Source organism: Copadichromis virginalis, linkage group LG15 (genome assembly GCF_057382275.1).
Source record: "Copadichromis virginalis isolate Kocher_CV1m ecotype Utaka linkage group LG15, C_Virginalis_male_GT1.1, whole genome shotgun sequence".
NCBI lineage: Eukaryota > Metazoa > Chordata > Actinopteri > Cichliformes > Cichlidae > Copadichromis > Copadichromis virginalis.
This window is the reverse complement of record NC_140632.1, coordinates 25,940,158-25,962,788: the sequence shown is the minus strand read 5'-3', so window position 1 is coordinate 25,962,788 and position 22,631 is coordinate 25,940,158. Positions and strand designations below refer to the sequence as shown.

The 22,631-nt window shown below is 42.7% G+C and overlaps 1 protein-coding gene across 2 annotated transcripts in view; it reads right to left on the bottom strand.

Annotated features, from left to right (window-relative positions):
• The window catches only part of adgrg6 (adhesion G protein-coupled receptor G6), a 101,561-nt gene that overhangs the window by 59,058 nt on the left and 19,872 nt on the right, over positions 1-22,631 (bottom strand). For both annotated transcript variants that reach the window (XM_085432697.1, XM_085432696.1), the window contains exons 3-6: positions 8,067-8,414; positions 5,288-5,427; positions 4,789-5,068; positions 4,114-4,290 (exon numbers count right to left, since the gene is read on the bottom strand). In XM_085432697.1, coding sequence (XP_085288823.1) covers positions 4,114-4,290; positions 4,789-5,068; positions 5,288-5,427; positions 8,067-8,414 — 945 coding nt within the window. The remainder of the gene's footprint in view (positions 1-4,113; positions 4,291-4,788; positions 5,069-5,287; positions 5,428-8,066; positions 8,415-22,631) is intronic.

Genomic DNA, 22,631 nt, shown 5'->3' with positions numbered 1-22,631 from the left:
ACATGTCTGCTCTGATCCTTTCCTGTGCATCTCCATCGGGCTCAGACTAAAACACAACAGTTCGCTCAGTTAATCCTTAAACTGTGGCTGCTGATCAGAAACACTAACACTCCAATGCTCAGTGACTCTCAGTGTTCCCTCTCTGGACAGTGTGCACGGCCAGCATTACTGCACGCTGTCCTCTGTTACACAAAGACGTTTTGAGACCTGTTTGAAGGACTAATTTCATTTCCCCAACATACTGGACCAAGTATGAGAGTATGATGTAAATCTAACTGCTTCATTCCACTTCATGGAATGAACTTTTTCTTTCCAAGCACATACAAAGCGCTTTTTAACTATATAATAAATTAAATGAAGAACACGGAGGCGGGGGGTCAACGGGCGGCCAGGGCCACTTTCACTTCTAAGAACTCATTTTAAATGATTATTTATTTAAATAATAAAACACAGCTTTGTGTGGAACTGTGTCTCTCTGGGAGTTCACAAACAGTTTTTAGTGTATACACCTAATTATTATTTATTAATTATCAATAAGCTTTATCAATACAGAACAATCAATTATTCCTGACTCGCCTCAAAAATGTCTAATTCAATGACAATTAAAGATCACATAACTGAAATTCCTGAACATTAATTAAACTTAATAATAGTAAAGACATTAACAGAGAGGTCACTGCAAACAGCTGGATCACCACCAAATAAGGACAGATGATTTAAAATCTGGAGCTCAATAATTATTCAGTTTTTAAGCAAAAATTTAAAATATTTGCTTGTTTTGTCCAAAAATCTAAAGACGCATCACATTTTTCTTCAATGAATGACAGCGAATGAAATTAAAAAGATTCCAGGGCTTTTTCAGACTTTTCCAAACCTTCCCACTGCTGTTACTGCTTCTGTGTAAATGGCATTTATGTGTATCTGAATCCATTCGCACAAGCTGTGACCTGCATTTGAACCTCTGCTACACAAACCTGTGAATGAGTGTGACATCAAATCATTTCTAATCTCCGAGCAGCAGACATCTGCGAATGACTCCCAACATATTTTATTCTCCAGACTAATCCTCTGTTTGTGTTTCCTCCTGCTGCAATTATCCAGTTTCCCTGCAGGGACCAATTAAGTTCATGTCATGTTTATTTATTAATAATTCTGCTGCGATTGCTGCTGAGCAAAATGCGGAAGGCCAGCTGCAGCAAATGTGATCATCTAGGGATACGAGCAAAAGTTACTTTCATTATGAGTTGATATGATACGATTACTGATGTTTAATTTATAATATGTGAAAGAAGAGACTTTAATGGTGTTTTAATCCTGGGAACCTGTGGATACTGATGATGAAATGAAAAAAAGTGTTTAGTTTATCTAACAATGCATTTCTGTATCGCTGGATGATTCGGCTGCAGGGTTATGACAGTATTTAATGCACAGAGAAGAGATGCGTGTTGCATCTGTACAGTATATGGATGCGGATTGCTTTAATACAGGCCAAAAAAACATCCTGGTAAAGTCAAGGCTTCAAAGTGCATCCGGAAATTGATGGAAGATGCCACAGAGCATAATCTACAGCTTTCATACACAGCTGATAATGTGAACCTATAATAATCTGAGAATAACATATACAGAACCTTTAAATAACTGCTGCTGGGGAAGATCTTTTGTTTTGTGATTATGTTTTGCTGATTTTTCTACATTAAAGAAACATGAATCCAAAGGCTACCGTATTAGAATGATAAAAGGAGACCGTTACATATCCCAGTTCATGCATTAGCACAAGCCAACACACACATAAACTCACACTCACACAGGTGCACACAAGGTGTTAGCAGCACTCACCACTAGCTGGCGCAGTAGTTGTTAAGTGAATACAATGAGGGTAGCAAACTGTGAAGAGAGGGACAGGTTAGTGGGCATGAGTTCCAAAACAATACAGGCAAGAATCATTGGAGAGATCTGTAAATGCAAATGTGAGGTTGACACACTTAATAAACAAAAGACAGAAAGTAAGTCATCAGTCACTCAGGCAGCGTTTAATCTTCAGCACATCAGTCAAACCAGCGTAGGTGGTCTGAAGTTCCAGGAATTAGGCAGATCCCTCAAAATCAAAAGTGCGTGTCTGCAGATGTGTGGAGGTTACCCGAAATGGAAATGCCTGCAGTCTTAAACACTTGTTGTTGATGTCGCTCTGAAGCTTGTTGTGCACTGTGTGCTGCACCATGTCAAAGCTGTAACATGAAAAACCTCACTCATGTCTCGGTCTATAAAGTCTCTGTATGTGTGGATCTCACAGATAAAGTTTCAGGTACAGCTAAAGTGAATGCCCCCACCCCCCGGAAAAGATAATGTCAGCTTCTTACTGTAAGCGCAGGACAATATGGAAGGTTAGTGCAGAATCATGCATTTCTGAAAAACCACCACAAGTCTCAGAGGTAAACAGGCATGCACACACACACACACACACACACACACACACACACACACACACACACAGAAGGCTCTTTCTTCAGTGGGTACAGTGTTGGCTGGAATTTCACTAAAACCGCTGTGGCTAACCTCCTGTGGCTATACGCTCGTTTACAAAGCTTTAACTAGGAGGTACTGCACTGTCGGTGCGCGCACACGCGCGCACACACACAAACACAAATGTACACGCAGGTTTGTACCAGTGGGTGTGTGTATGTGTGCAAAACATGTTAATAAAAACAGTGAGAAATCTTTAATAACTGAGTCATTTAAATGTACATGCCTCCATTCGGAGCGGTACAGTAGCACACATCTGTGTCTGTGTGTTTCACCAGCCAAGTGGGTTTGTGGACCAGAGCAGGAATCACAGCGATTTCTGATCAGCAGCCAAACAGGTTGCTGGAGCTGATTAAGTCACCAGGCGCAGCTAAAATCTACCAGAATTTGGCTGAAGTCTGGTTCTAATTTTCCACGCTGATAGCAAACAGACTGAAGTGCTGACTGAAGAGTACCTGGAGGTGTGTGTGTGTGGGAGAGACATGCGACTTCTTGGTGCCACAGTAAATGGGAAGAAAAATGTTTTCATGGCAACGTTTAGTGTGCACACTCAGCAAATATGATGTGTTAGAACGTCTCTCGGCTCTTCCTGACTCCTCTGTGTGGACCGCTGGTTCCAGCTAAAGAACAGAGTTTGAGTTTTTTAGTTTCTTCTTCGTGTTTCAGCTTTTCCACATTTGCTCAGTTTAATGTTGTAAATCAAAGAAACGTGTCAGCGTGGCTTCTCGATTTAACCGCCTTTTTTCTGTGTGTTGTGGCAGGCTGTGGGTAATGTAATGCTGACAATGATTCAGACCTCTGGGTCGGACGCCACCGCGGTGACGCAACCCGGTTGACTTGAAACACAATGCTTCCTAGTGTGAAACACGAGGTGTGAGCAGAAGCTTACGGGAACGCTCGATGCAAATGAAAAGCCTCATTTAAATGTGCCTGCTTTTAGCGCCGCTGCTATTCTTAGAGTCCCTCTGTGATGGCTGCGGGATCTCTCTAAAAGTGTCAAACTGGTCATCATTCAACTTCGGTTTTATTTTTCGGGAAGTGGGCAACGATGCAGGGAATCTGCCAAGCGGTTTAGATCGTGACTGAAGATGGCGATGTGTCGGTGCAGCCAAAAATCTCCTTCACAGTAAGAGTGCTGTGTGCGCAGATACCTCAGGGGTCTCATTCATCGCAGAACAGCCAATAAATGATTTAAAAACATGGCGATCGTGCTCCTGCTCTCACTCATTGCTGTGGGGCTCAGAATGTTCCGATCCTGGCATTGATCCGTCATTAAAAATTTTGATCGTGTTCGAGGTCTGTTTAGATGGCGAAGTGTCAGACTGGACTACCAGGGAGTGATCTAAGATTAGCAGCTGGATGTGCAGAGAAACAAACTTTCTGATCGGTGCTCATGCAGTAAAAAAGTCGAATAAAAAAGTTCTCTCCTTTTTGCACATTTCCATCCAGTGACCCAGTTCAGGCCTCCTGGCAGGTCAGTGTGACACCCCTGACCTGCAACACACGTGGCTCTATCACAGCCCATGCAGCACACCCTCCTGTTCCCGCCATCGTGCTTGTTTAATCACATTTTGATTTCTTTCCTGTACTCACTGCAGCTGAGCGAGGTGTTCGTCTGGGCCAGAGAGGCCGGGATGGTCCAGTAGCTGTTGTCCCAGTCGATGACATTCCCCACGTGGTCACACTTTAATGCGCTGAGCTCCTGAATGGACATGGCGTAATTCCACAGCCGCAGGTTGTAGATGTTCCCATCGAAGCTCTGCTGCTGACCTGAACAAATCCCAGAAAAACAGCACTGAGCATTGCAGAAATGTATTAATTTATTTTCCTCTAAGATCACAATAATAATTCTACATCCTCAAAGTATGCAGTTACATCAATGTCTGCTTAGGTAGAAGCGGGTTAGTAATGAGCTCAGCACCATAGAGCAGGGCTTGAGACTTTCCCGCTTACTAACAGAAGTGACTGCATCACTTATCAAACCAAGGTTACTGTATGTGACAGCACAGGGCGCCATGAAATGTCACGCAGAGAATCAGCATTCCAGGTTTTTTTTTTTTTTTTGCTTTAATATTCTGTCTACGAGTGTCTTTCATCCATTTTATCCTTTAATGCACACAGTTTCACATCTCATAATCCCGCAGATCCCCAAACCTGTGATTACCGGGTGGTGAAGTTTCTCTGCAGAATGTCTTTAAAGTGGTTTGACACTTTACGTGCACGTCTAACAAAATGCATCAAAAACATACAACTCGTATTGGAGCTTACTTCCTATCCGGAATTCTCCCCCAGCCTGCACGGAGTGTCCGGTGGAGCTGGAGCAGGTCTTGGCCAAGTAGTTCCCATTGAAGTAAACAGCCACACGTCCATTTGATGATGTCCAGAGGACACAGAAGGACTTCATGGAGTTAGTGAAGTCAGATGGTAAGATGATGTTGTCTATTGGACAGACCACTCCATCAACCACCATCTTCATCCCCGTTCCATCGGAACCAAGACTCAGCAACATGGCGCTGCTGTCTTTGGAGTAAGTGAAGATCCATTCTTTCTGTTCAGGGAACAAGAACAATAGCTAACACAAACTTGCTCTGGTGGGATGAATAATACACATGTGCGTATAAATTAAATAATTTAAAGCCCCTAAATGGGTCTATTTTCTTATGATTTGACTTACTTAAGACTGAAGCTGTAAAAAAAAGTTAATGAAATAAAGAAATAAATGACCAGATGGAGTTTAGTCAAATCAAAAAGTGACGTTTATCCAGACCTGTTTCAGGCTGGTGCGCTCCACCTCGAAGCATATGGTCAGCTGACTCAGCGCAGGGATGGAAACAGAATTGGCGACCTTGGTGATCTGCCCGACACCGCTGCTCATCTTGATCTTCTGGTTCCTCAGGGCCACAGCAACTAAAACGCAGAGAAGGACATCGAGAAGAAGGAAGGACGAGAAGTAAAGACAAAAGACGAGAAAAGTAAAAAGGAGGAAAGAAACAGGAAAAAAGCAAGCAACAGCAAAAGGAAACAAGGTGAAAGAGCAAAAAGAATAAAAGAAAATTCAGGAAAAATTCAAGATTCAGGATAAAAAAGGAAAAAAGACAGAAATGAAATAAAAGACAAAATTCCAGAACAAAAGCACCAAAGAATGAAAGAGAGTAAAAATAACAAAAATAGAAAGTAGGAGAAGCAAAAAATGTAAAGAGATAAAAAAAAAAAAAAAGAAATCCAGAAATTCAATCAAGGAAAGAAAGAAATGTTTAAAAAAGAAAAAAAAAAAAGGACAAAAACGGGAGTGAAAACTCAGAATCACAGAAGGGAAAATTACCGAGTCTTTGATTGGTTTTTCAGTTTAAACAGGTCAAATCAAAACTCGATTTCACCCAACAAAGCTAATTATTATTGTTCAGATGTGATTTGGTGATAATATTTGCTTCATGTGCCGAACTTTTTAAATGAAAGTTTGACTGAAAAAAGCAAAGCAGTGATGATGAGTCTGAGTTCGACTCTCAGAAAACAGACGTTTTATCCACAAGCAGCTCCTAACCAGGACCTCAGCCTTTCTCAAGCGTCACGTCAAACGACGTTTCTCAGCAGGAGAGCGGCTCTGGCTGGAGCTGTCATCTCTCACTGCTCACTGGAAAAGCGCTCAAATATACACAGCAAACATGCAGGAAGGCAGGTACACACGGTGCATCAACACACTGCAACAGCGTTGGGTCAGTCGGTGACACATCGGACTGTCTGTGACGTCTGAGACGCTTCGGTCTCTTGACTGCACGATAACCTAAAAACATGCACCTTCAGTCAGACTGTGCATGAACTCATACAGCTAAAGTCAAGAGGCTGGCCTCCAGCGAGGAGACAATGTAGTTTCCAAGTCCAATTCAGCCTCTCATACAAACCAGGAAATTGATTGACTGATTATACTTTTTATCACTGATGAAACAACTGGTGTGGAAACACTTCCCTCTGTTTTTAGATGATAGATGATAAATGTTTCTGATTTAGGAACAGCTTTGTTGTCATGGTGTTAAGCTGGAGCTAGGAGCTGTACACAGGCATTGATGGCAGGTGTCTTAACGTGTTGGTGAATGAAGAGCAGGGAGTGCAATGACACTGGACACCTGGTACTAAACAACAAAGCCTTTCCACTCTCCAGTCCAATGTCCAACATTTCCTGGGCCAACAAACTGCCCTGAAATCCATGCTAAGCTAACGCTATATGTTATCTGCACCTGTTGGTTCATTCAGAGACCATAAGGCCTCTTCACATGATTTAAGGCTTTATGCCAGGGGTGTCAAACTCATTTTACAGCAAACTTTGACCTTAAGTGGGCCAGTTATGTGTTTAATTGATTTCGTTCTTTGCTGTGACAAAGAAAGAAATCTGTCAGCGCAACTCTTTGGACTTAAACTGTAAGAAATAAATATGTAAAATTGGAGAAAAAGTTCTGCTAGCCCATTTTCGATACTGTCCATTAGATTTTAACTTAAGTCTTAAAAAATAGATTTTTATGGTAGAAAGTGAAAAGCAGAAACCTTTGTTTTTCACTGAGGTTTTATTAGAGACAAAGCTACGTGTTTTGTTATTTGGCAGAATTTGTGAAAGTTGAAATTTCTTCGGAATTGAACAGCAGAAATGAGGTTGCAACATCAGAATCTGTGAGACGTCAGCACTGATGGTGTGTCCACGTATACGCCATCAGGTGAACGCGCCATACTTTGTGTTTACATCTTTTTGCAGAGTCTGTTTACCTGTTCTTTCATCGTTTGCTGTTTCAGCTGTTTGGTGGTCGTTAAAATGGTTTTTTGAGCTTTCAGCTGAGATTCTGACGTTCCCGTGGATACCACACACGTCTATGTTTAAATAACAGATCTCTGTACATCACATTAAACCAGATGTTCTCCCTCTCGTCTCCGGTAACGGGGCATTGGGGTTCAGCAGGTTAATTGTTTATCGTACTGTAAATTACTTTGTGCAGTACGAACAGCCATAAGGGAGTTTTTTTTTATGTATCATTCCTATCAAATTAAAGTCCCGCCCCCGTCCGCATGGATTCTCAGCAGGGCTATCAATAACTGACATATGAAATTATCTCATGGGCTGGATATAATTGTATGGCGGATGTGGCCAGCGGGCCGTACATTTGACACCCCTGCTGGTTTTTACCAGTTTGAAACTTTGCAGTATGCTGCACACATACACCCTCCATCTGTGAGTACATAAACACTGGCTGGTTGTTGGACTGCTAATGGTCGGCTGCAAAGATTTCACATGTCAGCAAACCAAAGTGGGTTCACACCTGCGTGAGAAAAACCTCCTGGACCAAATTCTCCTTGATTAAACACTGTGTGTTACATGTGACAATGGTGCTTTTGGTCAGAGTTTAGTGAGCAGAGCATTTGTAATCCTCATGCTGTAACATCGGCCCTTTGATGTAACCAAATGAGCCGTCCTTGTCACCAAACCCATCCTCAAACTCTTATTGTTTAATGCCTGACTTAAGACACAGCTGAAGATCAGGACCCTGTTGGCGGCTTTCACCTACCATGTTGGAAGCTAACTCTGAAGCCTTTCTTCTGCACACTGAAGTCGGAGGTAAAAGACAGCACCATCTGGTTCCCCGTTGAGTTTAGCGTCAGCCCGTTGGCCGTCAGACCACAGAACACAACTTCAGCGCTGCCTGTATTCACCTTCACCCAGTCATAGATGCATCCCGGCGCCTCCTCCAGTTCAAAGTCCAGGAAGGACAGCTGGATAATGAAGCCGGTGGGGGCCTGCATGATCCACCTACAGTTGTACGAATTGGGGTATCTCTGGGGATAGCACGGTGATGTGATTTCTCCCTGGGCCTCCGTTAGCACCAGGTTACAGTTTGTGGAGGCGCAGCCCAGTACTGGGGGTGATAAATTCATGAGTGTTCACACTGTGACAACCTTCAATGAGGCAGCAACATAACGGAGACAGGACGCTTAGTAAACAAGGACATGGGGATAAGAATGAGACAAAGAGTACAGGACTACAGGGCCATAAGATGTGAAACAGACAGGGAACAGACATATTTCATACAATCTTTAGAAGTCAATAGGCAAAGTAGTTCTCACGGACAAACGCAGCCCAGTCAGCCAGTCAGGGATCAAGAAAGGTTTTCAAGAAGGACTCAGAAGACAAACCCAGTATGTTTTATTGCTGTTTACAGGACAATAAGATAAGATGCAAGAAGAGTAGTTCAGGAGTAATCTTGGAGCAATTGCACTTCAGTTATGAGCCAGAACAACTCGTGCAGTTAATCCAGAGTGTAATCAAACTAGCAGACTGACACCACAACCAGTCTCTTGCAAGTTTACATTGAAAACACACAAGCATGCACATGCAAAGTGAGTGAGTCACCCTTGTTTCAAGAAGCAGTCAAATTCTTAAGTTTTAAACAAAAATGTGAAAATCTTGGCAGAAAATAAAAAAACAAGAGCAGCTGTGTTCAGTTCTCTGAGATCCAAAGAAAACCACTTTCATTTAAAGGTACCGATACATGCTGCACTTCGGCCGGCTGAGATTCCATATTTAAGTTAATATAAAGTCATATTTCACATTTTCACATCCCGGTAACGGGGCCACGTATAGCCCTATCCACCTCCAACCGTAAAATGTTGGCTGTTAATGAAGTTTGATATAAAATTTTCTACACATGAAACATGTTGGCCTTCATCGCCCTTAACAACAGCTGGAAACAAAAACGTTTCCTGAGGAAAAAAAAAAAAATAACAGACAAGAGCTGAAATGGAAAGTGGAAAGAATGGTTTGCTTCTCTCGCTCGGGGCAACAATGGCCTCCGTTGATCTCAGGCTCGGCCTTTGCGGCAGCCAAAACCACAGCCAACGTCAGAAACGCCAGCATGCACGTGCACGCGTCTCAGAGCCCTCGTTCCAATAAGAAAAGCTTGGCGGTGTAACATTTCTCACAGTCGTCTTATTTCATATTCATATGTTTTACTGCAGAAACTGACAGCTCCGCGCCTCGCTCATGGGAACAGAAGCAGATGAGGTGAAGCTCACGCATCGTTCTGGTAAATGTTATTAACCAAGTGCAGCAGACTTCAAATTACGAGCGGCTAAAACAATCGTGGCATGTTGCCAGATCCTGAAACGCTTTCAGGCTTCTATAGCGCTGCTTAAATCAAAAATAAGGAGACAGCTGCTCAAACAGCTAAATCATGGCCGTTAATCCTTTGAGCCACCAGGACGAGTCATAACATGAAAAAGGAGTCATTTAAATGCATTTAAATAAGCAAATAAACCACACATTTACCTCCTTTCACAAATATTTGTACGTATGAGTGACCTGAGGAAGGGGTCAGTGTTTCTCTGCTAATGGAACATCCTCGACATGATGCTTCTTCACAGATTCCCAAAAACACACATAAGGAGTCTTTGCAGTGCTGTGTTACTGTTACTCAATCAGAGTAGGTGTTCCCCAGCCTTCACATCCAATTGGTCAATCAAATGCACGAGCCTAGCTCAGGCATATCCTCGGACACGCCTACCATCCACAGCAATGGCTGAGGAGTATTTAGGAATCTCCCAGCTGTGTCCTTTAGAGACCTCTGCCTAAGAAACCGTGATCACCTTCGTGCTTCATGTTTTTTTTGATTCAGGGTTTGTTTACACTGTGACGAGGCTATTTGCCTATCTGGTGATTGGTGATTTCAGAGGACACGGAACACAAAAACCTGCACATACACAATCACCACTCACGGGTGGTGACAAACTCTTGCTGACTGTGTCCCAAAAAGGTTTTAAATGCTTTCTGCCGCTGTAAGCCATACTCCTGCTGTGCTTCTGCCTTTTAATGCACCTGGCTTTGAAATGGCATTGGCTGAATTGAAAAGTTCAAACCGTGGAGCGTGAGGTTATATCCCCCCATTTATTCCACCCCTCTTTCCTTGAGTCATTTATGTTCTACAAGCAATTTACTGAAAGCATGCTGAACATGTCGGATCAACAGAGGGTGATGTAGGATTTCTATGCTGACAGAAATACACATGCAGACTCTGACTGCACAGGTGCACGCAAACACATTCACAGCACACATGGCAAATTTATGCACAAAAATTCCAATCCTCCTAAGTGTGCGTGTGTGTGTGTGTGAGTGTGTCTCAGCTAAACCTTTTGCTCCCATTAAAGTTGTTCAGCGTGAAATTTTAGGAACATTTGGATGTAACATCAAAAAGCACCAAGCTTTTTTTCCTCCCTTCCACTAATGGAAAAGCTAGACGCTGCCACACGATTCAGAAAACAGCTTCACTCTCTCTCTCTTTCCCAGCTCTGCTCTGCTTCTCTCTCTTCCTCTCTCTCACTCACACACACAAAATGAGTGTTTCCCCATGTCTCCTGATTCCCTGATTTCATTCATTCAGGGTAGGCTTTGTGTCTGTGGAAGGGGGGGCATTTGTAAGTCGCACAGTTCATCCCTCAAAAGCCTAAAAGCTGCCTCTCAAGTTTCTGGCAGTACAACTTCACATTTCTCTGGATTCTCTCGTCTCCAGCCGACCCTTCTGATTGATTCTAATGGCTGGACCCTCATCAGCCAACATTTTAATATTCAGCCATAATATTTTTAATAATATTCACTAACTGAAAATCTCACCAACTAGAGAGCGTCAGCATCTTGTTAGTACAAGATGCTGACGCTCTCCCTGAGTGCACTCTAAGTGTCCAAATACCATTGGTCTGACCAGTCCTGCGTGCTTCTGTTTGACTGCAGCTGGTCTGAGTGTCGATATCTTCAAGATCAGAGCAGCGAAGGCAGGAAAAAAAAAAGGTTTCATGTTTTCAGCCTGAATATCAAACTACAAGGCTCACAGACTCTGACGCTTCTCTTTCATGTCACAATGCCTGCACAATGTGCTGGCTGAATATAGCAGGATGCCCTGGACATTGTTTATTCAATGGATTTAAAGGTGCTGGGTGTAATTCACTTAGTCTGGCATAATTAGTCATTTCCTGTCCAAATGTTCCTTCAGTTTCCCAGATCAAAGACGGCAACATCAGTGACAGTCAAAATGTCTTTCAGCTCCAATAAAACAGTCAGTGAGGCTGGTCTCTTTAACATCCAGGCGTCCGTGAAACAGGGCTTGAGCAGAGTTAGGAGGCAGCAGAAAGCCACAAAACTAGCTGATATCTCAAGATGTTACACCATGTTTTCACTTTACTAAATAGTATTACTAAAAAAAAAACAAAAAAAAAACTATAGCACGAGTATAATCAGGGATGTCACCAAAACCAATATTTACATTACCTTTCAGTACTAAATTTCTGAAAACATGACAGTACTTTGGTTTTTGCCAGATAGGGTTTTGTTAAAAGAGAGTGATATTTGGGTACCAATAAAGATTACTATCAAATTAGATGCTTTTCATTTCATTCATTTTCAACAACATAGCCATCTTTGTCTCCTCCATCTGACACACAGCCCCTCCCCCCACTAGCAGCTGAACACATGGGCAACATCTTAAATACAGATACTCTGGTATTTAAGAGGAAATTCAGTAGTCCACTGTTACGTGCCAAGAGATGTGGCTTTGCTTTTGTGTTCTTTTTACCTTTCAGGTGTCAAGCCTCCACCTATTGGCTAGTTCAAAGTTGACTGTCATGTGTCTATTGCCTGGTCTAGGCACAGTGGGCCAATCAAATTCAAAAGAATTATTAAATCCGACCTTGTCCTGATTGTCTCGTTAAATTTATATCATCAGGCTGTTAGTTCTGTGGTGTGTGGAAGAAGATGGGCAAGGTGGCCTGAAATTCCCCAGATGGGTCATTATTTTAACACAGAGGAGGGGCCTCAATTAATTAACACAGCTGCCTGCTGCACTCATGGTGTCACTGCTCTGCTAAGCCAGTGGTTCCCAAACTTTTTTTTGCTAGCCCCCCCCCCTTTGTTTTACAAGAATAATGTTCGCCCCCCCATTTTGCTCCATTGCGGTTTATTTCACACCTCAAACATTTAGTAAACAGTTAAGCAAATACAAGTAATCTGCAGGTAGTAAATAAATAATAAAATAAACCACTAACTCTTTTACGCTACGTCCACACCTACACGGGTATTTTTGAAAACGCAACTGTTTCTTCCACACGTAAACGGCGTTTCGAATCACCGAAAACTGATAATTTTTTAAAACTCCTTTCAATCAAGAATGTGGGATACCGTTTGTCCGTGATTTGAAGAGCCCAGTGCGTGCTCCCAACAAGGTAAAACCAATTCTGCAGGGGAGACCTACCTTGGCACTTGTGCAGGTGAAGCCAAAGGGAAGATATGCTTCACCATATTTTCTAGTCTTTGGCTTAGAATGAAGTTGGTTTGGAAACATATTCAGCCATGCTTCATCTCCTGCTTTGCGTGTCCGTGGGCGCCCCATGGTAGCAGTGTCCAAGCGTTTTGTTTTTTTTCCCCTCTTTTCATACTGCGCCCCCCCTGCCATGGCTCTGCGCCTCCCCTAGGGGGCGGGCCCCACACTTTGAGAAGGTCTGTGCTTAGCTAACATGAACATGAATAAAACACAACACCAGCAAATGAGCTTTGAACACCAAATTACAACAGCAGTCTCCTCAAGGCACTTTATAATGTAAGGTTAAGACCCTACAACAACACAGAAAAAACCCAACAATCAAATGACCCCTTAGGGCAAGCACTTGGCAGCAGTGGGAAGGAAAAACTCCCTTTTAACAGGAAGTAAACTCTGGCAGAACCCAGACTCAGGTTCTGCCAGAACCAGAATGCCGGAATCTGCTGTGACCGGTTGGGGTGAAGGGATCCCAACACATCCCAATCCTCTGCATGTCCTCCTTCACCACATCCATGAAATTAAAAGAAAAAAGAAACCATTCTTATCCGGTCTTTAAGTCTGACGTCATTAGCCATGTCTGGGCCCAAACTCCGCTGCAGGTCCCTAAATTAAACGAACACTGCAGCATTACTGAGTTGAAAAACTATCTAAATTCTTTCATCTGTAATAAAATGATCAGTGTGGCTGCTTTACCAGGAGTAACAATTAAGTTTAACATCCAGGCATCCATGAAAACAGAATTTATGAAGTTTAACTGAGTTAGAAGTTAGCAGGGAGTCAGCTCGCTAGCTTCCATCTAAATATAATATACCATGTTCTGACTGAGGGATTTATGAAACAAATTAAAATGTACAGCTCTGTTATCACTTCCAACATAAATGAAGATGGGAAAGTAAACAGCATTGATGTTTGTAGGGTTACTGAAGTTGGGCTAGCTGGTATATAATGATGTGCCATGTGATCACAGCTTTGTAGCACAATATAAATAGTGAACTTGGACGACGAACGCTATCGAACGGAGGGCTTTTTTCCACTCGATAAAAGTTAACGTGAGGGTTCCCGATGGTTAGTGACAAATGCAATCGCATGGCAGGATGCTGTAAACAAACCAAACTTCAGTCAGGAGAACAACTGAGATAATCCATCCACAATACGAGGTTAGTCATTGATATACTGCTGCATGGGCTGGGCTGTAGTTACATTGTACGGGTTTAAAAACTGAGCTTTAAAATGATTAGCGGTAATAAAAACTGAGAGAAGCCTACAGTGATCATTGCCTTGTTGAGATAAAATAGAACAAGATACAAAGCATTAACCTCCTAAGACCCAAACCTTTCCACAGCATGCATTTTTAATTTCTCTTTGATATTTGGGCATATTGGGGCCCAAGAACATAAAAACAAAGAATTACCAGATTTATTTATTTGTTATAAGAAAAACAAGAGGATGAGGATATTTGTTTAAAATTTTGATAGAACAGTAGCAGTATAATGTCCTCATAAGTGGATATCAGGCCCTTGTAAAGCAAAATTGAGTATTTTGGTCTAAATAACCCAAAATGTGATGTCCACATATGTGGACGCCAGGTCCTAGGACATAGGTGTCAAACTCTGGCCCGAAGCCATACCAAATTACTATTAGAGCTGGCCTACTGGTATTATACAGCTAATATATATATTGTTTAGTATTAAGCTTTGCTTGTTCCATATTCAGTTTTTCAGCTAAACTTGTTTGAGTCCATAAGAAAAGATTCATTCCTATATCTGGAGGAAGATTTTTTTTTTTCAACAAATATTAATGTTCCATTTTGAATTTTGGCCCACTGTGTATTTGAGTTAGACACCCCTGTCCTAGGAGGTTAAAACATGTAAAAAACACATCAGCCTTATTAAATTCAGAGTACTTCGGGCCCAGAAGCAGGATTCATCACGTCATCACTTAAAGACTGGATTGTTTTCATGTTGGGCTTTTATTGTGAAATATTTGCAGGCGTTGGGGTTACTTTTAAAAGTGCCTGTAAAAAGCTGTGTTGCTGTGTCGACCACACACCCCTCCATTATCCGAGGCCCGGTGGTTTTTATTTGAGGAAATGTGCTAATTGTATTTTTCTCCATTATGTTAATATAAAATGTACTCTAGACACAGATCTTCTTTTAAACTGTTTTATTTTTTTAATTGTGCTGCATAATCTAATGACATGGTGTTTTTTTCATCCTTTTACTGTGTCGGCCGTTTGCGTCTGGCACTTCCGTCAAGAAGTTGTGTTGTAAGTGTGAAATGACTTTACAGGTACAGCCTTAATATTCAAAAACTGTATTTGGAACATTTCTGTTGGCTGAGGTGGGACAATAGGCCTCAGTGTCAGCCGGTGTGTACGTACACAGTCACACCTTTGTAGGTAAACAGATTCACACGGCTCTGAATCAGACACCCTGGGACAACCTCAGCAGCTGGATCATCCATCCATCCATCCATTTTCATCCGCTTTGTCCGGGGCCGGGTCGCGGGGGCAGCAGCCTAAGCAAAGAGGCCCAGACCTCCCTCTCCCCAGCCACCTCCTCCAGCTTATCCGGGGGAATACCAAGGCGTTCCCAGGCCAGCCGAGAGATATAATCTCTCCAGCGTGTCCTGGGTCTGCCCCGGGGCCTCCTCCCGGTGGGACATGCCTGGAACACCTCACCCAGGAGGCGCCCAGGGGGCATCCTTGTCAGATGCCCGAACCACCTCAGCTGGCTCCTTTCGATGTGGAGCAGCAGCTGCTCTACTCTGAGCCCCTCCCGGATGGCCGAACTTCTCACCAGCTGAATCAATCAAACCTAAACTCTTTCTCTTTTCTCTGCTTGCCTCTTATTAATGTGATGACATTTCTCTGGCAGCTCCATGCAGCTGATAAACCCTGACGTGTGTGTGTGTGCGTGTGCGTGTGTGTGTGTGTGTTTAGTGGTGGGTGTGGGTGTATTTGCCAAACAGGAAAAAAAGCAGAACAGCAGACAGGAAGTCCACCCATGCAAATATGACTGTGCTGATAAGCAAATGTGGGAAATGAGGAGAGATTTGTTTCACAATAATCTGCTAGAGTGATACAATGACTTCAGGGTGGGAGGGGCCGAGAAGTGACACACTTCACTGCGCAGCGTTCTTCTTCCTGTTCGTCTTTGCTGTTCTTACTTCTCTTTTTCCTCTTTTCTTCTCCTCTTGTTTCCTAATTTCTTTTCACCCCCCTCTGTCTTATTCTCCCTTCTACTCTTTCCTTTTTTCTCCAGTCCATCCATCTTCCCTTTTCCTTTTCATCTTTTTACTTTTCTTGTTTCCCTTTCTCTTCTTCGGTTTCCTCTTCTTGACTTTACCATGCTTCCTCTCTCGTTATTGTTTCTTATTCAACTTTCACTTGTTTTCCTTCTTGTTTCTTCACTTCTTCTCTTCTTCCATCCTTTCCATCAGTTTCCCCTGTTTCCTCCTGACTCCTTTTTCACCTCTTCTTGTATGCTTTCCTCTATTTTTCTCATTTTACCTTATTTCTCTTCCTCTGCTTTCTATGACATCTTTCCTCCTGTTTCATCCTTTCTTTATTTCTTGTTTCCTTTCCCCTTTTTCTCTTCTTTACTGTCCCTTTTCCTTTCCTTGCTCCCTCCAGTTTCTTCCCCTCTGTTCATCGAATCATCTCCTGTCTCCTTGCTTTAATCTGGTCAGTCCACTTCTTGCCCCCTTGTCTCCTTCTGCTTGTGTTTAGCGATGTAATAAAACAAACGATCTTCGGGTCTCTCCGTTAGAGGTGTGATCTGCTGACTGTTATTTCAGCGGTAGCACATTAATGCCTCCTTGCTGGCTCCAAGTCACCTTCACTGCTGATAATCAGAGCAGGAGGAAAACTTTACAGCCTCCCCCTCGTTCATGATGAAGAGGACGCTCTGCAGCTCGACTGTTAACTAATGATGTGAGTCAGGGAGAGAGAGTGGACAGGAGCAGTCTATTTCCTGCTAATGTCTCCTTAAATTTCTGTCGCAGTTAACGGAGGAATCATTAGGAACGTGTGTAATGAGCGGAGGATTAGCAGTGGCACAGCTGTACGCATTTACATTTAGATGGGTGGTTGGTTTTGGCAGCAGCTTGTCACACATTGAGAGGTGGATGATTTCACCACTACAGAATTAATTTGAAAGGTTAATATTTTATGATCCTGGCAGCATTGAGTGTTTCTCTGTGGACTGCTATAAATTTCACCCTGTGTGTATCAATTGGATTAAAGCAAGAGAATCAAAGCCAAGCCAAACAGAATGAAAACGGGATTTATTTACAGGAAATGTGACGGAGACACAAATTATCAGCAGATTCTGCTGACAGAATAAAAATTGGGACTGAATAAAATAGTTTATTCATTTTTACCTATAAGCCGAGAGCTGACAGTGAGCCATGTTCTGGGTCATCCCAAGGAGATGAGAGGAAATAAGAAAAACAGAAGGAAGCAAAAAGGAAGCATCTTCTGATCAGGACGAAGACAAGAACAGGAAGAGGAGAGAGGAGGAAAAATGAAAGAACAGAGAAGGGGAAGCACAGAGGACAGAAAAAAGGAGAAAGAGGAAATGACGGATGGTCAGAGACGTTGGATAAAGGAAATCGTTTGGAGAAAGTAGATAAGAGAAAATAAGGAAAGGAAAGGACGAAGGAATGTCTCAGGGGTGTACGTAAATAAATGGAGACAAAAAATATTAAAAATAATCAAAGGAAAGGACAGCAGGGACAGCATGTGAAGGAAAGAAAGGTGGGGAGATTGAAAATATGCCAAAAAAAAAAAAAACGTGACAAAAGGGCAACAAATAGAAGAGAAGTGACAGGAAAGGAAGTAATTAAAAAAAGAGGGCAAGAATGAAAAGGGACTGGTGGGTAAAGGAGAACTGCAGAGAATAGACAGGAAACATGTGTGTGTGTGTGTGTGTGTCGCTGTGTTTCCTGTTAAAGATAAAAGGTCATAATGAACCTTCTCATGTCTTTGGGGAGGCTTCTGTCCCTGTTTGGCAGAGAGGACTCGTATTCAGCTCGTTAGAGGCAGAAAGCTGATGAAGTAGAAGTCAATTTAAAACTCCACCTCTCATCCTTTAGATTGAATAAATACTTAATATATTTGCATCAGGAACAGGACACAAACAACCGGTGCACAGTGTGTTTGTGCTCTGCTCCAGAGAGGAGATAGACATGCAGGACTGCTGTACCGGCAGGCTGAAACATCAGCTTCAGCAGCAGTTCAACTGACTGAACAAAGCACACACAGAGACACACACACACACACGCACACATAAACGAGGCTAAAAAGCATTCAGTTAACTCAAGTATTACATATTTCTTTATTTCAGTGAGACTGTAAACAGCCTGTTTGTACAGAGTACAGATGACGCAACACACACACAGTTTTAGTGTTTCCACTCTGTGTGTGTGTGTGTGTGTGTGTGTGTGTGTGTGTGTGTGTGTGCTTCACACCTTCATTCACTCCTGCTAATTCACCCTCCTGAGTTTCCTGACAGCCAAAAAAAAGCATGTGACAAACAACATACAAACAACACGTCGCTTTAATTACCAGCATCCACGCAACCAGGCTGCAGGGCCGAGGCTAATGACCCGCAGCAAGTGTATGCTGAGCTGCTAATTACTGGCTGTGTGTGTGTTTGTGTGTGTGTGTGTCAGAGGCTTGCCTTTTCCCAACACTCTTCATTTTTCATAACTACAGACTTTACACAATTTGAGCCCAGATTCCAGCTCAACACGCTGTTCCACTGGAATCACTGACTGAGGAACATTTATGTAATTAATCCTCAGAAATATTTTTACTCACTTCTTCCACAGTACAGGTGTGTCTTCACAAACTGCTGCTAATGTCCAAGATTCTCTTTCATGGTAGATTATCAGAAAGGTCACAGACTTCCTGCTTATTTAGATTTATTTGCAGAGGAGATGCCCAAGTTTGTAGTTCATGCAGGATTCCGTTTTTTGAACGAGGTCATGCCTGAACATTTTGCATGCATCGTGTTTAAATACTTCTGTTTGATGGTTAAGAGGAAGAAATGATCGTACGATTTACAAATGACAAAGGGAAGCAACACACATCCTGGGTTGTTGGGTCACGATTAGCTGAGGTATGGCCACACGAGTTCATCCCTCTTTGAAACAGAGCAGTCCAGAGAGGGTTAACAAGCCTGACAATAAAGACAATACATTTTTTTACTGTCTACATACTTTTAGGTCGACTGAATATTAGAATTACACAGTGTTATGTTTGGCAATACATGTGTCTACTTTGCTGTGTGTCTACATTTACGTTGAGAGACGTCTTCCAGCTACTGACCAAAGCCTGCCACATTGTGCTCGGAGAAATTTTTAGATGAAACAAAGTCGACATCTAGAAGATGTTGTTTCCTGCAGCAGTTCCCACACAGAATACTGAAACCAGTCCTGACGGGAAGCCCGACATGTGGGTACGCTTCTCTGTCAGAGCTACAACCCAGAGCACTGTTCGTTTAGCCCATCTGATGGAGCCGAAAACAAAAGGCCTTTGTCTGGGAGCTAGTGTGGGAGACGGGAGGCTGGCTTTGCTGCAGTTCTGCCAGAGTGGATTTTTTAAAAAGATGCAACAATGAAGAAGTGTAGAAGAGTGCATTTTACTCACTCAAGACAGATTTACAACATTTTAATTATGGAGAGGCAGCACGGAGGGGTGTGGGGTGAGGTGTGGGGTTGGGTGGGGGTGTGTGGATGCAGTTACTTATTAACTTTGTAAGCGCTGGTGACGGCTTTTGTGAGGGCTCAGTTTGTTGAGTATAACGCCCAACTCATCACATACTGACACTTTTTAACATCTCCTTTAAATCACTGCCTTTTAGAATGACTGCACAGTCGCTCCAACAGGCAGACGAGGCCTTTATTTGCGAAAGGATGTAAAAATATTGGAGGCTCCCCATGACTTCCCTCAGCCTCCGAGTAGAAGGCAGTAGTAGGCATTCACCAGACTTTCAGAAAACCTGACCTCTGACCTTGACCTTGACATCTAGGTCACTGAAATTCAAAGCCGTGCAAGATATTTAGTAGCTGCACCAATGGTACAAATTTCAAAATCCTACATTGCCTCTTTCACCAGTTATCACCTTCACAAACTTGGAGTATTTGTTTGCCTCCACAAACACTTGGTTAGGTTTTAGAAAGAAAAGGTTCACCTACTGATAAAGTTAAGCTCATGTCAGAAGACAAATATCCAACAGGAGAACGCCTGTTTCCTAAACTGTGGTGACTATTGCAACACCAGGAGAGAACATTTGGGGACACTTTGTAAAACAAGGAACAAGAACATCCACAGCCTGCAAACCTACAGCAACTCCAAATCTTGTTTAGGGTAAAAGAGGAACAGCTCTGGCACAAACGTCCTGGTTTCCTGATATTCATCATCCCTCTGTCACTGTCTCTGTTAAATAAAGGCATAAAATGAAAGAAATTTATATTTTCTGAAGTTTTAAGTTTTCTGAAGAAAGACATCCAGCCGACCTCTACATCTGTCATGGTCTGGGTGAGCAGCTGGGAATTTCCATCAGTGCCAGAGCACCCTTGGCTCCGCCCGTGGGCAGGACTTCCTCAGCTTCACGCATCTGGAGCTAATTGGGGCAATCAGGCCAAAGGGGATTTAAGCCCTGCGCTGTCATCTCCTCCCTGCCAGTTCGTCAGTTACCTGATGTTGGTAACCGGCTCTCACATTCATGCTGCTATTCTCAAGTAGATTTACTCGCGCTGTTTCTTGTGCTTCAGGACCTTTTCTCCAGTGTCGACTGCTGCTCACCACTTGGATCTCAGCTTCTTTCCACCTCACTGGGAAATATCTCCAAACCTCACCTGCCTGCCCTCCTGCTCACTCACCACTTTGGATCCAACGAACCCCAGGTCAGCTATTTCACCTTTTTCAAACTCCGAGGAAATCCCTCACCTCTCCCTCAATACCACACCTCCACCTCCTGCAAGTAAGCTGGAAAAACTGTTATACTTACCCTCTCTGGTAATCCACTTTAACCCAGCTCTAACTCCACTCTCCTCTCTCCCCAGTGTGACCAATACTTACCTGCCTAGATCTAGTTGTCCTCACGTTCATGCCACGCTAATAGTTCCACGGCTACATTTCCACACCACAGATGCCACGTCCTTGTGTTTTCACATATATTATATATTCACCAATAAATTGTGTTAAAATGCTCTCTTGCCTCCGCCCTGTGTGTTTGCGCTTGGGTTCTATTCAAGTTGCTGGCCTCCGTCCAGCATGACAACATCACAGCAGTGGCAGCTTTCAGCCTCTGCCAAAGTCTGCATTACATGAAGTGAATTATAAGATGGTGGCTCAACTAAAATTCATATATTTCCTCATACTTGGCTGTGGCTTTTCTGTCCACTATAATAATAATACTTAAGTGTGTGTAGAAACACCTCAAGTCTATTCCAGTCAATGAAATTCTAATTTAATAGTTACAGAACGATGGGTCATAAAACCATTGTGTGCTCTGCTTCACTCTTATTCACTGTAAGTTCTAAGTGAAGTGAATCTTTCATTATCTTCCACAAGCAGGACTGTTAAACTGTCCTTAAAAAGTTAAAGAAGAGCTGCACACAGCCGAGGACTTCCTAATACTCTCTGAGATAATAGTATAATGAGAATTCAAGACAAACCACATCAAACTGTAATAACTGTTCATTAATGATGCTGTATTCACAACATTTCTGGTGTGCTCATAGTATCAGTGGTTAGTCAGCCTGATCATAATTTACATCATAGACTTTAGCTCTTGTTGCATGTTCAGCACCTTCTCTGACCTGATATCAGTCCACTCATGCTAGGTCGTCATCTGCAGTATGTGAACGAGGTCAATAACGATTCGGTGCTCAATCACTAGTATCCTATTCAGTCTATCACAGTAATACAGTAGCACAGAGACTCACATTTACTATTTAAAGGCTGACCAGTGGGTTTGAACATAACCAAAACACCACTGTGTGGGCTCTGAAATACTGTGCGTGATCACATGGTGTTAAAATCCAGAATCCGTAATGAGCATGCTGACACAGCAGATACCACCAGAGATAGCTGATGTTGGCTAACGTGGCTGATAAACTGCTGTCGTTGTGAAAGATAAAGATAAACTTCTGTTTGTTGCACCTTTACAATCAGGACCAATGATGAAATACAACAAGCAACTGAAGGAGCCTTTTCAGTCTTTCTTATCGGGCTTACTCAGAGCTGCTGGTGTGAGTCTGTAGTGAGTTTGGTACAGCATCTCTGCGTCGAAGAGAAGAGCTTATTTAAAAACTAATTTTGCAAATTTGTTAATGCACCAGTGGTGCCAACTAACCATGTCCTCAGTATTAAAACCTGCCCACTCTGATAACAGATATGAGAGACCTTTCCTTAACCCCCAAGATCTTAGAAAATGACAGAATGAGGAAAGGTCAGAGAGGATTTTTGAAATAGGAACTTTCTGGCATCATTTCTGTTATCAACAAGATATCAGTGCACACCTGGTATTTCATTGTGACCCAAGGAGCTTAGCCAAACTTCATCTTAAATTCTCCGGTATCACAAATACACTAAAAATAAAAGCCCCCTCTGCCCCTTTCAGCCTTTCTCCTGAAAATAATCCTATAGATGATTTGGCTTCCATCAACCTGCCCTTCTCTCTTTTCACCTCTCTGTCCTTTCTAGCATTTCTCTCACATTCTTTCATTCGCATTCCTCTCTACTCCTTCCTTCTTCTTCAG